The sequence below is a fragment of the Oxyura jamaicensis genome, chromosome 4 (assembly GCF_011077185.1).
Source record: "Oxyura jamaicensis isolate SHBP4307 breed ruddy duck chromosome 4, BPBGC_Ojam_1.0, whole genome shotgun sequence".
Lineage (NCBI taxonomy): Eukaryota > Metazoa > Chordata > Aves > Anseriformes > Anatidae > Oxyura > Oxyura jamaicensis.
In genome coordinates, this window is record NC_048896.1 from 72,613,330 (window position 1) to 72,631,498 (window position 18,169).

The 18,169-nt window shown below is 40.1% G+C and overlaps 1 protein-coding gene and 1 long non-coding RNA gene across 2 annotated transcripts in view; one reads left to right on the forward strand and one right to left on the reverse strand.

The window, feature by feature from the left end:
• KLB (klotho beta) overlaps nt 1-11,395 on the reverse strand; it is an 18,453-nt gene extending 7,058 nt beyond the window's left edge. Inside the window, exons 1-2 of the mRNA XM_035326032.1 lie at nt 10,492-11,395; nt 2,053-2,560 (exon numbers count right to left, since the gene is read on the reverse strand). Coding sequence (XP_035181923.1) covers nt 2,053-2,560; nt 10,492-11,229 — 1,246 coding nt within the window. The 5' untranslated portion in view covers nt 11,230-11,395. The remainder of the gene's footprint in view (nt 1-2,052; nt 2,561-10,491) is intronic.
• Nucleotides 7,619-14,328, forward strand: LOC118166857. The gene is made up of 4 exons (XR_004750765.1): nt 7,619-7,718; nt 12,451-12,571; nt 12,857-13,011; nt 13,913-14,328. It is a non-coding gene; the product is annotated as an uncharacterized LOC118166857 (long non-coding RNA).
• Nucleotides 14,329-18,169: the final 3,841 nt, after the last annotated feature.

The following is an 18,169-nucleotide window of genomic DNA, read 5'->3' on the forward strand; positions in this document are numbered from 1 at the left end:
GCAGTGGCAGCAAAAGGAGATGGCAGAATGTGGTGAAGAAATTAAGGAGGGCTACTTGCCTTGCTGAGCTTTACTAATACCTGACCATCCACATAGTGACACCAGAGAGAAAAAGACCAAGTTTTGCATTTAGACAAAAAAGAGATATCTGTTGAAGAGATACATAAATCTATGCATTGCCTGCAAAGAAGCGCCTGAACTGGTGTTTGTTGCCTATGCAGAGAATATGGTGTAGAAGGAGAAGACAACAGAAATCAGGATCTTCATCTGAAATTTGGAGCGGGAAGGAGAAAAGTCCTCCTAAAAACTAAGGGGATGGCCAAGGAGCAGGAACAAAGGGCTGAAGGTAGAAGAGGTCAGGAGTTAATTAAGCTCCCTGTGTCACCAGAGGTAACATCCATGGAAGCAGATCTTGAGGCATTTACGTGTCTAATGTCGTTGGAGTCTTGGGGTACTTTTGTAGAAGTGTTGGTTTCAATATTGGCAGATTTACGCGTGCCACTAACAAGCTATTGTTTCAATTAGAATCACAGAATATCCTGAATTGGAAGGGACCCACAAGGATCATTGAGTCCAGCTCCTGGCTCCACACAGGACCACCCAAAAAATAGCCGTGAGCCCATTACAATCTGGCCTATATAAATGACGTTTTGAGGTTAAAAAGATCTTATTGGTTTTGCTGCAAGGAGCAACTTTCTGTTATACCTGACTTCTCTGTCAGTAAAAATATGAGAACATATTCCAAATGGTACTCCTGATTAGACAAAGTTTGCTTCACAAAAATGTGTTAGTTGAGATGTAATCCTGTATTTCCAAGCAGAGGTTGAAGTATCATTATACATATACGTGTAGATTACGGTTCTGTGGTTATTGGTTGAACATTGAACCAAGTATTTCAGAAGTTTGGATTCACAGATGTTTTTTACAGACAGGTCTGCTCTAGAAGATTGCAAAAGAGCATGCAATGGTTTTTCTTACACAAGTGTCCAGAAATCTACCTGCTACACATCTTTAAATCTAGGCCTGCACTTACGATTCCCTGCTGTGTCAATGCAGTATTTAAAATAGCATAAACTGAATGCTGGAATGTAACCTCCTCAAAACCTGGTAAAGTCAGGCCATACCATATATATTAGGCTGTGTGACGTTTGCAGTTTGGACCAGCTTTACCTGGATAATCTTCATTAGAAGCTTAATTATGTTTTTGTTTGTTTGTTTGTTTGTTTGTTTTGGTGATACAGGTTTTCCTGACTTCCTGATTTCTCACGTTTTCCGTTTTCTGAGGATAAGAAAGATTTTTCATGAAGGATCTGAGCCAACCTATGACAACACTATGGCACGTGGTATGTGATGCAGAAGGCATCCCCCTGCTCTAAGGCTCAGCAGGTGTCACTCCCCCAGCAGTGAAGCTGAAAAATGGGATGGGGAAAAGTAATACTAGTTTTACAGAGGCTTCAGTTATTAACAGTGTTTATGTTTCGTATAATATTAAATCTTTTGCCTTCAGACAGCACACCCTGCACTCTGTCTTTATGAAGGGAAAATACCGAGATTAAAACTGTGTATTTAAAACACATTATCTCTGTTTGCCATTCTGTAATCCTGAGGAATGATTACTGTTTTCCTGCTGATTTACTCTGTGCATTTGGCACTGGAGTAGAACCTCAGCATGGTGATGACAGCCTGTTGTCACTGCCTCATTTTCCTGCTGTCAAGGTATGTACCCACATGAAGATTTTACAGTTGGGCTGCCATCAGTGAAAAGTGATATGCAATATATTTGTTTACATTCATTTCTGACTCAGTTTTGTACCCAGATGTTGGACTTTAGCTTCCTGGGACAGAGACTACACTTTTTTTTTCTGTTTGTACAACACCTAGTACCAGTGGATCCTGATCCATGACTTGTACTCGTGCAGTAGAAAAAAATTAATAATTAACTTAGTCACCATTATGTCTTTTAAAAAAGATTAAATCATTAAAAAGTTAAATGATCTTAGAAATGATATTTAAAAACTCTCCAAAAATCCAATAACTAGGTTGCACACAAACCTTGTAAAACCTTATTTATGAAGTTTTTCATCATGTAGATGGCTGTGGTGTCATCGGTTTTCACATGGCTGTCAGTGAACCAGCCATTCTCCGCAATCAAGATCCGAGGACTGTCGTATTCCAGTTTAATCCAGTTCAGTACTTCCCTCAAATTGAGTGACAAGTTTTGTCCCATTTTTGGTAGAGTGTTTGGAGGTTTGAAATTATTAGGACCAAAGGAAAATGCAAAGAAGTCAGCTGTTCCTTTTATGTACTTTTTTTCATCCTCAGTAAAGCGTGGCAAAAACGATAATTCATTTTTCAGTTCTTCTGGATAATCACCATCCCCGTGGATGGGTTTAGCAAACCATCCAAGTACTCTCTCCACAGACTGCTGGCATTTAGAGATGTCCAAAGCATCATCTGATCTGTTGGGTTCGATCCAGTGGGATCCCAAGACTATGGACATCAGCCCCTTCTGATATGGTTCGAAGTGTTTTTTGTAGTTATGCCAAACTTTTGCATGAGCCTGGTGAGAGAAAAATAACATTAAATTGTTAGTCTTTAATAAATCCCTGCGTGTGCAGGCAGCTAGACAACCAGGTAGCTAGATCTGATTTGCTGCAAAATTCTATGGCAATACTGATAAATAGTTAAGGTACAATAACCACAGGGCACAGCTGCAGTGGGCAACAGCTCTTAAAATGCAAGGTTCTCAGCATCTCCTGTGTGCTGTTCCTGTGACACATTAAGCTTGTGGCTTTTTGCCTTTTAACATGGGTCTGAAGGTTGCAAGATGTCCCAGCAGGTATGTGGAATAGCTCTTCCAGACACTTTGGGGCTAAACTGCTGTTGACAGTGGGATTTGAACTCAGAGAACAGAGTCCCAGCTAGTTCTTTCTCTGTAAAGCAGTGATTGCTGGCATGGTTAAAATTTTAAACTTTTTTTTTTTTTTTTTCCTCCAATTTTTACATAAATGATAAACCTCAAATTATGTTTCCTTTGTCAATGTTGGCTCTGTGCTATTGAGTGGTCTGTAGTATGGGGGCAACCTGGATTTACTCTGATGAAACAATGTCCACCCCATACTGTTCTTGCCATTTACTTCCATTTGTTTGAATTTGGACTAATCCTACAACAGTTCAACTTTTAAGTATTTGCACAGTCCCTAAGTATAAAATTTAGAGAAAGCTGCAAAGTTTGAAACAAAATGTCAAGTTTTATAGTTCTGTGTGAGAACTTTGATCCAGGCTTTTAGTTCATGTCTTCTTTGAAGATGTTATAATTTTTCTGACAGTACATGAAGTAGAGCAAAATATTCATTTTAAGTATTCATTCTGAGAGCAGTACCCCTGTGGTTTGAAAAGAAAATCTGTCAGCCGCATCTCCTAAATTTTATTGATTATGACATGATTCAGTACTCATGATAGGCCAAATACAGACTTCTCTAGGTTAGACAGAAGTTTTGCTAAGAGTGTTAGTGGCATTGAAAACAAGCTTAATTCATTTTTTTTTTCTGATCATCATCATGTTTTATGAGGCTTAACATTGTCACACACCAGAATTACCTTCAAATGTCACATAGTTAATTGCTTAAATAAGAGATCACAGCAGTCAAGCTTTCTATGGCCTATGCATTAAAAGGAATACATGGGAGATTTAGGAACCACTAGGATTGTCCTGAGTCCTGTAGGAAAACAGGATTGTTAGGGTCTCAGAGAAGGATGGCTCTGGATCAGGGTGAAGGAGGAGGATGTGACAGAGGAGAGGAGCTGACCTCTCTCCAGCTGATGAGTTGTTAAATAACTCAAGGTTTACATTGCTCCTAAGTGTGGCTCTATATGCTAAGCTGGAAGGAAAATAACTGTTTGCACCCAGAAAAAAAAAACATCAAGAAGCATTGTGAAACACTTAAGAGTGCTGAGTTAAACTGTCATCATTACCAAACCAAACAGCATTGCTTACATTTGACAATAATTTTAGTTAATTTATCTAGAAATGCACAGCCTTGACAGCTTTAAAAAGCCCCAAACCAACAAATGGACCGGTGTCAGGTAGATATTTAGCTAAGCTCAGGACTACTGCAGAATTACCATTTGTGAAATTTTGTGTATCGGTTGTTTATGGTTTCTAAGGTCATGCTCGTAACATTCGTTCAAGGTCTGTCTTTGAAAGTACTGATAAAGCAACATTAACCTTTGAGTTTCAGGTTAAAGGGAAATCAGCAAAGTTGTACTCAGGAGGCAAACTGCAAGATACAGTTATGATATTATAAAAGGGATTTCTTACTGGTCTTGTCAAAAAACGTGTGGGGCCAATGCCATCCCCTCACTGTCCTCTCCAGAAGGACCCTCCAGCCCCAGGTGGCTGTTGAGGCCAGGCTTGTTTTGGTGTTAGCCTGCACAGTCATCTGCCCCAAGTGATTTCTCACATGGTTAATATATATATTTTCCCAGACACAGCCTACTACCACCACTGTTTAGTGAAAGGTGTATATTTGCATTGGTTTAACAAGAAAATCCCTGCTGAAATCAACTGTGTTATTCACAGCGCCAAGTAGCATGACAGTGGCATCAGGTAAATCTTAGCAATTCCATGGTTCTAAATGAGGTGGAGAAAGAAGTCTTTGCCAAAAAGCAACTCATTAGCATGCATGACCGACAAAACAACCAGGGAGAATCGATTATATTCATACACAGTTTCAGGAGGTTGATTAGAAGAAAGCAATGTTACTACTAAAACATTGCCTACACCTGTGAAAACAGCCACCATTGCAATTGTACAGGAGCAGACGTCTAGTACAAATACAAATACGTACATTTAGAGTAAGACAAGATAGGATTTTCACAGCACAAATTCGTATGTGTCATCTCTTAGTTCCAAGGGTTACATCTATTCAAAAATAATTATGGCTGGTCTATATTAAGGTTTTTCCAGATGTAGCAGATGTCAATATTTCTGTATTTAGTTAATTGTCTGTAAGGCAGCTTAGCACTCTCAGATGAAGTGTGTTCTCTAAACACACTATGATTGATGGAACCAACTGATTGTTAGCATTTGTTCTGTAAGACAGCATGAAATAAACATCATTTTAAAAGCTGTATCTTATACATATATATATTATAGTCATTATAATGGCTATTTTGAGAAAATCTTGACTGTTTTTTTTCTTGCCTTCCCCCCCCCTTTTCAGTTACAGTTTAATCCCTAATCTTTCACTTTCCTTGTTAGAGCAAGGACAAATGTCAAGGCTAAGTACACAGTGAAAGCAGGATCGATATGGTATATTTATTCTAGATACGAATGACATTAATTTCAGCATATTGTCCTGGTATTAGGATAGCAATTATTCCATAGACTTGAATGTCACAGCGAGTGCTATGTCAGTTAGCATTAACCCTGTAAAAAGGCTAAATAGAATGAGTTGATTTAATGAAATAAAAGACAACTGTGTTGTTCTCCCCTCTTCTTGAAATATTTTCATAGTGCTTCAAACTCTGATCCTGTAAATTATGTTGTATGTAGACAAAAAGCCTATTCTTGAAAGACCGACACTTTCTAGTTCATAAGGTTTATTAAATTAAAGCAGTTTTCCCTGAATGCCTCAGCAATGAGCACACAAAACAAAGCCAGCTGTATACAGAGTTATTTCAGAGTGCTAGAGAGCAAGAGCAATCAGAATAAGAATTAAAAAATCCTAAAAAAATGATTCTCACTTTGTGTTGTTTTTTCAAACCACGAGGAGCTAGAATAGAGAGTTTGATGATGATGGTGGTGTAAAAATCACTTCAGAAGAAGAGCAGGTGTGGGGGGCTTATTTGGAGAGTTTATTTCAGTTCAAGGCACTTTTGGTCTGTGGTAAAGATGACGTGGTCAGTAGAGCTAAAACCTTTTTTTTTTTTTTGGCAAACTGACTCTGAAGCTGAGTCCTTGTGAAGGAAAATCTTGACATGTGGGTGACTAAGCTTCTGAAAAAGTGGTTTGAAGGACTGAGGTTTTACTATCAAATTTGTTGTATGCTATCTGTCTTGCATTTGGCCTGCATTTTCCTGATGATTTCCAAGAAGTGTAAGAAAGCTAGGCTGAAAATAACTAATTGTATAAAAAAGTGTGAATCAGTTCTGATTCAAAACTTGCAAAATACTGTCATCACTGATGATGGCCACTGTTTGAAGAATCTCCTGACAAAGACATTTACAAGCATTGACAATTCTGCTCTCCATCCTAGAGCTATGCTTGATTGAGACAAATTTCCCAGTAAGAAATATGGGCACTGGTCTAGCTCCATCTTTCTGAATCCTGAGGAGAGGAGGCCCCTTTGCAGAAAGGGAAGAAAATGTCTGGGTGGACTAAGAGAGAAAAATGATTCCCCATTCATTTGGTAGAAATTTGTTTTAAAAGAGAATAAATTATGGTACTTCTTTGGGAAAAGCTCATCCAAGCATCCCAAAGATGATGGTGTCCACGAAGAGATCCTGGCACAGAGACTGCTACCAAAGAGCAGGGAGTAACACAGCTGGGCACTGAAATGAACCTGATCTGTAACAGATCTTTTGGAGACATCGTATTTGAAAGGGAATGTGTTCCCTTTTCCCAGTGTATGTCTTGAAACCAAGCCCATGAAAAAAAAAATAAAAAATTGTAGGGAGATTTCTATTCTTATAGTTTTCTCCTGGGGTTTTCTGCAAGATGGAAGGAAATGGGGAGTGTGAATGGTCTTTAACAGAAAACAAACAAACAAACAAAAAACCAAGCCTGTATCTGCCTGTTACTTAGCAAAGGCAGAAGTGCCTGGAGGGCACCAAAACAGAGGACGAAAAGGCAGCCTGGTCTGTAGTTTGTGATATTTACAAACCTCAGTCTAAGTAATATATAGAAAGAACATAACTAGATCCAAAGTTAATGGTGATGATAGATCAGGTGAATATCTGATTTAGCTCCAGTCACAATGATTCACCTGCTTTATACTTTCCTGCTTCTTGTCCAATTTAGTTACTATTAAATCAAAGAAATCCATGTAATTTTTCTGTGTGCAATTTTTTTTTCTTCTCTATCTCAGTATGACAGCTGCCTCAGAAGCAAGCTCACGGTTTCTGTGTCTTCTTTGATGTGTCTGTCAAGTGTCACATGGCAAGTTACATCTTATTAATTGCTTTGCAGTGTTGCTTGGGCAAAGTGCAGTCTGCTTTAATGACTAAAGGAGATACAGATTGACTGTCACTCTCCATATGGTATAAAATTTAATGTGTTCCAAATATTAGTGATAATGATCATCCAACCAAATAGAGTTTTACCTACGTGAACACCTTAGCAATTCATAAGCTTCAAACTTCAGATTTCCTATTAATTTCCAGGCAAATAGTATCAGGTCCTTTAAAATGATTAGCAGCCACTATGACCCTCTGTGTATATAGCAACATGCTATGTGTATTTTAAATTGAAACGTTGAGTTCTTCTATAGATTGTTTTCCCTGTGTGGAGTTCCTAAGCACTCTGCTTAGCAGCCTTTGCCTCTCTGTTCAGTAGCCCTCTTTATTTATGTAAAAGGCAAAACTGTCTTTTTAGTAGATGCCTCTGGGGTGTTGCCTTAGAGGGATGCAAGCAGGAAAGAAGGAAAGCACATCTGTTAGCTGATACATAATACTTAGTGCTAACAGTATATGTCTCTTGAGTTTGATGAAGACAGGTAAGCCCTCCTTTTGTTGAAAATCCTTAATAAGACAATCAACCTAATGACCTACCAGAATTCATTAATGGAAGCAGACTGTTATTTTATTGGTTTTAAATTGTATGGACTTTTTCCTTTTGCCATCCAATTACTTGAATTTTAGGCTGTTGGGTTTCTTTAATCTACTAAAATTGTCAGTTAAGAATTAAGAGAAAATTTCTTCAGCCCTCTTCTAGAGATGCAAAAATCTTCATTGACTTCGAAACTGTTCTTACAATGAAAATAATCCAAAGCCCAGAAAAGCTGCAGTTTATGGTTTGTTATATTGTTTTTGTGATTCTCTGAAACTTAGATTTAGTTTATAATTGATATACCATATGAATGCACTCCCTTAGGCAACTGGTAGTTCTCACAATGCTGCAACTGCAACAGTGCTCTGGCAAATTAAACTAAAAGTAGGACCCACAAGAGAGTAAAAAGTAGGACTCACAAGAGAGACCCATCCATGGTTTATCTAAAGGTACTCCATATATTTCTATAAAAAGGCTTTAGAATGACTATTCATCTGTTTGCTAAGTAACAGAGTGATGTCCAGATTAGTTTCTCTTGAGCATTACAGATCTGGTTTTCCTGCTCAGCATATTTAATATTTAATGTACCTAGGGTGGGATAAGAATATTGTCTTTCAACAGGCTGTCCAAAAAGGAAGCCTTTGTATGGACTAGAACTTGGCTCTTCCTAAAGCCACTGACATAAGTGGGAATTTTTACAACAAAACTGACTCATGTCAACAGGCTCCTCAAGAGCTTCAATTCCAGCTCCAACCCCAGAAACATCATGCTCCGGTTCCTCCAATGCATTACTACAAAGTTAAGATACTTTGTAATGAAGACCTAAAATCTGCAGGAATTTTACAGTGTCACAGGAGAAAATTGGTAGTACATCAGGCAATTCTCATGGTGTTGTGAGAAAGGTACCACATGAAAATAACTTCTGCCCAGAAATAACAACAACCATAACTGTTAATGGATTGTGTTGCTGAAAAGTCTCATTAAAGCTTTCATTTAAGTAATTTGTTTTATGCTTCGATGCACAGATTTTGAAGCTAGAATGAACTATTAGATCAAGACTGAGTTAAATAATATTATACCAGGAAATTAACTTAGTAATTTGTATATCAGACCCAGCTGTGCTTGACTTCCTGGCACACCTAGTTGATTCTTCAGCAGAGGTATTGCTCTCTGTGCTGTGTGCTACTTAAATGGATTTTAGAGTGAGAAAATTTAGAAATTGCCTAGTGGATAATGCAATTTTGATTGTGACACTCAGAAACTCAGGCAGGCAATACCATAAACTCATGTTGCGTCTTTTACATGTATTGTATCATATATAGCACTTGAGAATGAAAAGAATGATTGGACATCAGTTCTCTTTCACATGCTTCACAAATCTCTATAGTTAGATTATTTTTGTGATATGTCTGAAATCAGTAACTCTGGATACTCAATTACTTTTTTTTTGTATAAAACTTCTATTGACTGCAGTGTGAGTTTTTTGAAAAAGGGTGTTTTCCAGGTTGAGGCCTGGAAACTAATACACGAAATAGAAGTTGCAGAACGTTTTAACTGCTCTGGTAGCTAATATTTCCCAACATGAATACTTCTTTCTGTATGACAAATATATTCAGACATATTTCTTAATTATAATGCAGGGTAGGTAGTACAAAAAGTCTATTCGTGACAGCTAGGAATCGTTTGAGCCGGGGGAATACTAGCTTCTCTATCAAACAGACAGGACCATGACTTGCTCTTTATAGTACTTTGAGCACTACAGTTAAAAAAGCTACATTTATATTGTTAATTATCTTAAACTGCTGTTATTGGAAATTGTTTTAAATAATAGAATGTGAAAATAAGAATATATATTCTTATGCATACAGACAAGCTCCTCTGCAGAATGAAATTCATAATCTATCAGAGATGCTGTAAACTCTGTAAAGCACCGGCATGAATGTCTCCACATTTTCCTTAAAGATATGACCCACTTCAGACTTCTCTTTTTATCCTTTCCAAAGAAAGAACACCATGAACTTAGGACCCAGTACTGCAGCTGCTGAAGCTATTGATCATGGGATCAAGCCTTTCAGATGTGTAATTCTGTAGAAGATAACCAATACATACAATAGCACTGACATAAAATTTAAAATGCTGAAAATGCTAAAGAAATAATGTAATTTTGAAACTCTTAAATACTGAAGGGGACATTTGTTTTCTTCTCAAACCAAGAACTGATGACCTTGCTAATTCAGTGATAAACATTTTGCAGTACGATCTTACTAAGCCAGAAGTAATCATATTTATACATACACATCTTCTACTGCTAGTAAAACTGATCCAATATGCAAATAGAACTAAATCTCTGTATAAACTAATAGAATAGTCATTTTAGTGTAGCTGAATGACTGAACAGTCATTTCAGTGTAACTACATGAAAAGAATAAAGAAGGAAAACCATGGTCTTTAATAGACAGATGTTGTAGGCAAAAAGAAATTTAAATAGAGTAATAAACAAGCACCTTAAAACTAATAATTACTGAGTCAGCTGTTGTGACTACAACAATGAAATCAATTTGAGGTTTTGAAAAAAAAAAAACAACTGCCTTAGCTAAGGGCTATTTCTTGATGTTTTCACATTCTTTGATTATTTTTTTAACATTGATTACATGATTGATTCCTCACATTATTTCCCATGGCAGTGCAAGATCAGTTTATAAAACCTTACTGTACTGTACCTTAATCAGATTGTGTCCTACAGCGTAGACGGTGGTTATTTTCCCTTTCTCTCCGGGAGCATGAATACCTGTGCCATACCCATGCCAAGCAACTAAGTAAGGATTATGGATGGTAATCCAATACTTAACACGATCCCCAAAGGTCTGGAAGCAAAAGGTGGCATAGTCGTTGAATATGTCAATTACTGATTCATTTTTCCATCCCCCATATTGTTCTTGCAGTGTCAAGGGCAGGTCCCAGTGATACAGGGTAACCACGGGGTCAATATTTCTGTAGACTAGAGAGTCAATAAGGGTGTTATAGTACTGGAGTCCTTTTTCGTTGGGAGCTGCTACCACCCCAGTAGGAAAAAGCCTCGACCATGAAATCGAAAACTGGTAAAAGGTAACTCCCAAAAAATCCAGAGCTAACAGATCTTTGTCCAGCAAGGTGTAACTGTCACTGGAAACGTCCGTGCTGTCAGCATCTCTGAACTCCGTGTGGACGAAGCGGTCCCAGATGGAGGATCCTTTCCCGTCCTTCCTCCAGCTGCCCTCCACCTGGAACGCCCCTGTCCCTACGCCCCAGAGAAACTCTTTGGGGAAAGTGTCATACAAAAACATCTGTGTTTCACTCACGGGACTGGAGTTGGGGTCCTTTTTCCACACAGATCTTCCCTCTCCGACAAGCCCAGCGACTATCCTTATGAAAACTAATGTCCAAAAAGCAACAAATCTCTTCAGCCGTTGGCCACACATTATGCCGTTTTATAATGCCAGTGTTAAAAGTCAGATTTCCTTTACTGCCGCTGAAAAAAATCCATTCATTCCCTGGAGTCCCTGCTGTGCAGACTGTCTTCATTTGCCACTAACTGCTGGAGTGTCTTATCAAAGCTTCACTAAAAGCTTGCGATCGTAAAAGCCCTGTCAATGATTAGCCTGAACTGTGAGACCTGGAGTGGGTCAGAGAACAGCGTAATTTTTAGGGAGGTGGCCTCTGAACGATCACCAAGACACCTAGGCTGCGTTCTTTCTGCAGGAAAACATGTTACCTGAGCAATACGAAAAGCTTGGTCACTCGATGGGAGCATATAGGTGACAGACGGTGCTCAGAAGCTATCCCATTCTTTGTTCCTCCTCCAGCTGTTTCAAGGAGAAGAAATAGAATTCAGACGTCAGTCTCCTTTTAAAAGGCAATTTATCAAGTTTTAATGAATCATATGTTAAATAAAAAGAGTATGCCAGACAGGTTTGGGGTCTTTTCCCAGAGCTTAATTTTACCTATGTGAAATTTAACATACAACATTAGGATACAGTTTATTATTAGAACCAAGACAGACTCAATAAAAACAAACCAAGCTCAATTTTTCCCCTCTCTGGACCATATTAATTTCTCTTTGAAGTTTTTAATTTGGGTACAAATCCTCACATATTTACCGATACCTTGTGAATATTTTCACACATCATTCACTCAGAGAAAAGACCGAGCTTGCTCCTTTTCTGGGGAGACCCCTGAGTGCTATTTTGTCTCTCCCCATAGCATGGCAACTTAACGAATATTACAACACTCAGACATATGCACATCCCCCTGGTTATGTATAAACACAAAGCAGGTCAATATTTCTTCCAAATACACACAACCTTATAAAAGTCCTCTGTACAGCTCTATGCACAGCAGCAGTACAAAATTAACAAGGTCTGTTCTAGTCCTTAAGCAATTTCCCTTAATTTCTTTAAATAAAAATAATTAGCAAAGATAATTAGGCTTGAGAGATGCTATTTTGGTATTGATTAATTTAACAATCTTGGTCTATGCAGCTGGGTTATCAGTACAGTGAGTATCTTACAGAGCAGCTAGACAATATTTTATAATCTCATCTTTTCACATATTTCAAATTACAGCAAAACTACACGTGTCAAGACATGGTAAATTTACTAAATACAGTAAGGCTGATGCCTGCTATATTGGCTTTTCTTCAGGTACAGTAATATAAAATGTATTCACACTTAGATCACAGCTGCTCAAGAGCAATATGAGGCATCTTTACATGCAAGACAGTTGTACGCTGAAACCTGAGCATGGGAACAACTTACCGTGTACGTATAGCATCGTGTTTGGATGAATTAGCCCTGCTGACATGTAGGAGATGAAAGTCCAGATGGACTGCTGGGCTACTGCTGCTTTATTGTTCCTGCTACCTCTGAGAGCATGTTTGCAAGCAGCCTGGGTGTCTTTGGCCAGCATTGCATAATGCCATTCAGACATACCTTGAGTTTAACAATTAAGCTGATTAAGACAATGGAAGATGGAAGAGATTTTATATTTGTTTTAAGATAAACAACAGAACATCTACTTTGATGCATGTTTGTAAACATTTCTCTGCAGTGCCTGTACAATTAACAGTTTCATCACAGATGTTGAAGAAAGCTCCCAATGACATCTTTTGCACTGCCGATCTCTACTGGCTGGGCTCTACTGTACTGTATGCTGTGAAACAGGACTGCAACACAAGTCTTTATAGATGCTGCTATATCACTAAGGTACTTTGTTACCACGATTACTGGATGTTTGAGTTCAAAATGCCCATAGCAGCTCTGTAACACTGTGGCTTTGTTTAGATGAGGTAAAACTAACAGGCTTCTCCCCAGCAACTAGAGCAGAGTTAGCACAACCTGCATCTTATTGCAGACAACGGGGTGCATATACATGAGATGTGAAAGGTGCAGCAGAGACTTGTGCTCCCAGATGCTTAATCTGGATGAAGTTACGAACTGGATTTCTTTCCTTATTATTGATATGACTTGGAGCATGCCTTAATCAAGGTTTGGACATGTTTTTCACTACAAGACTCCAAATCTAGTTTCTTACTGCTTTGTCACTTCACCTGTTCAGTCTATAATATAATTTCATAAAGTTTAAGAGGAAGCAATTAAACTGATGAGAATCATGTAGTGGCTTGAATTTGGAAGGGGGTTATGATTAGCTAGCTGAGCAGAAATGGGGAAAGGAAATATGTGACTCTTAATTTGGAAAACAATTAACACAGGCTAGTGAGATGTGATCAGGGACTGTTGAGAAGCGAGGGTGCGGAGGGAGGGGAAGAGGCAGGAATTAATTATTCCACTAGCTCAAGTGGTAAAGTCAGAGCAGGCTCTAGCCCTGATACTGTTTGTGGATGTCAGTAAGATGCTGCACAATGGGACTTGCTGCCCCCAGCCGTGCATTTAATGGCCCTGGTTTCACAATGAATCATGACTGGGAGAGGTTGTGGTCTCCAGGGCACCTGCCATTGCTGTTACAGTAGTCAGGAGACCTAATAATTACACAGTTCAATTCCCATCTATCAAATTTCCTTTTCTATCCTTGCCTCTGCCAAGATTAAGTGATTCAAATTAAGAAACCAGCTTCTCACTTGATCACAGATTATGTTTCTTGGTTCAGGGGTTCAGCTTGAAAACCTGGGGTTTGATCTGCAGAAATGCTGAACAAGTTAGTGGCAAAGTTTGAATGTATTCAATGTCAGCATGAGTTTTTGAGTTAAGACACTCATTCTGTCTAGATATTCAAATGCAGATAGAGAAAAGACTTAAAGACAAAGTTCACTTAGAAAAAGTGTGATGTTTACATTAGCATCGGCTGCTCAGAACTGCTAATGTTAAGTGCTCCAAAAGCACGACTTTTGTAACTGTCCTTCATGCTGCAATGCAAGTCAGAAACTTATCTTTACCTTATGCAGCAGAAACTGTTTGAGATGGGATCAACTCTTTTCTGAAGACACATAATCGTGATGGCTACTATAGAAAGCCTAACATCAATAGAAACTGGAGCACAGATTTAAAAGGAATTTTTGGTCTGCAACGAAATGCAAATTCCTGTTTCTTAAAGTTTTTTTTTTTTTTTTTTTTTTTTTTTTTTTTTTACTAGAGACTCTAATAAGCAGACTATTACCTACAGGATTCATCCAGAATAGAGCCTACCATCTAGTAAATGAGTACTTTAATGCTTATTAATGCCATGAAAAAATGTAGAATTCAACCTGAAATTTTAATTTCAGGAAACATATTCTTGCTGTGTTTTCCCACAGAATTATGATACTGTACTTCTTTAGGGCAATTCCTAACCTCTGAGGTTCTTTGGACATGTGTGAAGCTCAGAACACCTCTGTTGCATGATACGTCATAAAGATTTATTAAGTGATTGACATGAATTGTCCCCGAAAACAGTTCAGAAACGCTGCCTAATGGACTTCAGAAGTATATCAGTGTTATGTTACCATGTTATCTATTCTGTATTTCAATTAAGTTTCATGTAATTCAAATCTGTAGAGCAGTAAATAAAACATTACCTCAAGACAGTTACAATGAAACTTGATTTCAATTCCAAAATGGTATCAACATAGGAAAATACAAAAATGTGAAAATAAACAAAAAGAAACAGACTATTTTTCGTTTATCAGTGTAAGAAAACACCTTTTCCTTATAAACTTGAAAAGGCCTTCCCTAATAACAATAGTAAGACTTGCTTTGCTCAATAGGGAAGAAACCTAAAGTTCAAGTTAACATTTCAGCTTTTTTTCATGTATTTTGGAAAACATCAACTGAAAAGTCAAATGGTCTGATTTTCAAAAAGGTAGAAAAAAGGTCTGATTTTTTAGTATTTGTGTTTTATAAATGTGATGATACTTTTTTTTTTTTTTTTTTTTTTTTTTTTTTTTTTTTACAAAAAACACATCATTTTAAACGGGATAATATGCCTTCAAAACATAACCCATGATCAATTATAGGATCAGGAGGGATACTGCCTTCATTTTACCTTGCAAAGCACATCATAACACAATGATTATTCAGGTTTGTTTCCTGTGGCAGTACATAACTTTTCAGTCTTGCAGTGGTTTCACAGCCATGCATGCAGAAACAGAAGATCATCCCCCTGCTGTACCCAGAAATGAATTCCAAATATTCAGTCTAATCTACTTTTCGTGAAGGGTTAAACTCATGCCTTCCAAGAAACATGAACATGTCACAAGCCCACAAGCAGATACTGCTCTGCTGGATGTTATTCTTGGTAGCTTTATCAAGTACAAACAGAGATAACCACCTGCAATAATTCTTTTAGCATTATTTAAACAATTTGTGTGGCTCTTACAAATGTCAGCCTTTTTAACTTCTCTTTAATTATTGTATCAGGGACATGCACAGCTTTAAAAATGACGTAAGAATTAAGCATGTAAATACAAACACATAGAGATGTTTTTCTGAAGAGATACTGGCTTTGTTTGCATAGCCATTATAGTTGAGTAGATATAGAATGGCTTGCAAAAAGTACTGAAAAGTGTAGCCTGTGTTCTGGTCTACATTTACTTGCTTGCCCTTTCATGTGCTTCTTAAGCATTAATCCAAATTCACAAGCTGTGCTAATGTTACAGATATAAGAGAAAGAATCCACCAGCAACTTCTATACAAACAGCATCTTTCATTTACTGAAGAAAATGGAAGAAAATGGAAGAAAACATGCGTGGTTTCACTGGAAATGGATGTGAAAAGGTGACTGGGTGCGCTGGGCCTGTAACTTGTGCTTCTCACAAGACTCCCTGCTAGCCCTGGGACTCCCCTGGGCTGTAGGGATGCAGGAGAATTCGGCAGAGGAATCAACTCCTGGCACTTCCTGCAGGATCAGGGAAGGGGAAAAAAAAAAACAAAACAGGGAGATGGTTACGGCAGGGAGGCGATGTTAGCGCTGGCTCCCTGCAGGAATACTAGAGATACACTGCCCCTGCGTGCCTCATGTGCTTCAGCACAAAAAAAAATGATTTATCTAGCAGATAAATGTGCAAATGGCAGGGCTGAGGAAACACCTGTTCTAGACCTGTGCCCACTGCGAGGCCACCATTTCGAGGCGAGCTGCCACCTCCATTAGGGAACTGGGGTTGTTTAGTCCGGAGGCTCAGGGGAGGCCTTACTGCTCTCTACAGCTCCCTGAAAGGAAGGTGTGGGGAGCTGGGGGCCGGCCTCCTCTCACAGGTAACTAGTGATAGGACCAGATGGAATGGCCTCAAGTTGTGCTAGGGGAGGTTCAGGTTGGAAATGAGGAGACATTTCTTCTCAGAAAGAGCAGTCAGGCATTGGGAGGGGTTGCACAGGGAGGTGGTGGAGTCACCGTCCCTGGGGGTGTTCAAGGAGAGGTTGGACGTGGTGCTTGGGGACGTGGCTCAGCGGTGACATCGGTGGTAGGGGACGGTTGGACCAGAAGCTCTTTGAGGTCTCTCCCGACCCTAACGACGCCAGCTTTAGCTCCCAGGGCCGAGCCCTGCCGCCGCCCCGCCCCTCGCGTCTGTGACGACAGCGGCGCGCGCCGCGGTGGCGGGAGTTGGCGCGAAGCTTTACGGGGTTCCCGGGGTCGGGGGGGCGGCGGCGGCGGGGGCCATGGAGCCGGAGGCGTCCCGCTAAGGAGGCAGCGCGCCGCCAGCAGCATGGTGAGACGGGGCGGGGCTGCCCAGCCAAGGCCGCGGGCATGGCCTGGCCCGGCCCGGCCCGGCGCGGCCCTGCGCCGGCTGGGGGTGGGTACGGGAGCGTTGCGCAGATGGCGCGCGGCGGCCGGTGGGCGCCTGCCCAGGCGCGCGCGGTTGCAACCACGCGGCCGTTGGGGCCGTTGGAGCCGTTGGCGCCGTTGGCACGCGGCGTGCCCGCCCCCCCCACCGGTCCCCCCCCCCCTCCTGAGGGTGCGGGGATCCGTACCGAGCGGAGCAGCGGCCCGGGGGTGCTCATCCTCGGGTGTCCGTGACTGTCCTACTTCCCCCCCCAAGAAATGGAGGGGAAAGAGGCACAGGCCGTGCGCTCAGCCCGGGTGGGAGGCAGCCTGCCCCAGCTGCAGCTCCGCGCCCCGCTTAGTCAACGTACATCGGGGTGTTCCCGTGTCAAAACGGGGCAGTGTTTGTATAGCAAGGGGGAAAGATAACTTGGGAATTGGAACTCGATGATAAACAGCGGAGGATGCAGCCCTAAATTGGGCGTGAAGAGATTGTAAAATATAAACTTCTATCTGTGTGTGTGTTTGCTTTCCAAAACGTGCATACTTTCCAAAGTGCTGCTCACTTACGCAGCCATTATAAGATGGTATCCCCTCATCGTCTCTTGCTCAGACACGTTTGCCTCTGCTCAGGTGGAGTCTCTGTGCAGATGTTTTACTGGCTTACCAAAAATGCAGTTCAAAGCCAGTTTAGTTTAGCTTTGGTTTTGGCCCCTTCACATAGAGTTTATCTTCTTAAAAACACCTCACACTCAGTATTCAGCCATGATGGGCAGTAGCATATCAGCCTGCCAGCACTAAGAATCCTGAAACTAATAAACGGTGGTATTTTAGTCATCAGCCACAAACCACCCAAGTTCTGGGGGAGGGTGTGGCTTTTGCTGACTCCTGTTTCCCTGCCAACACCTTGTTAGAAAATAGCTTACTGGAAGGCTTGTTTCCTCCTTTCCTACCCCTGGGTATAAAGGCACCTTCTCCCTCTGTAGTATCTTTTTGAATGTTGAACATCTCTCAATGTCTGGCACTTTCCTGGAAGAGAGGAAGGTAGCTATCATTTTGGAAAAGTATGAGTTGCCGTAGTCCATTCCCTTTTTTTTTTTCAGTGCTGAAAAGAGGCAGTACAACCATTGCTGCTACAGCTGTGGAGATAGAGGCAAAAATAGAGATGCTAGT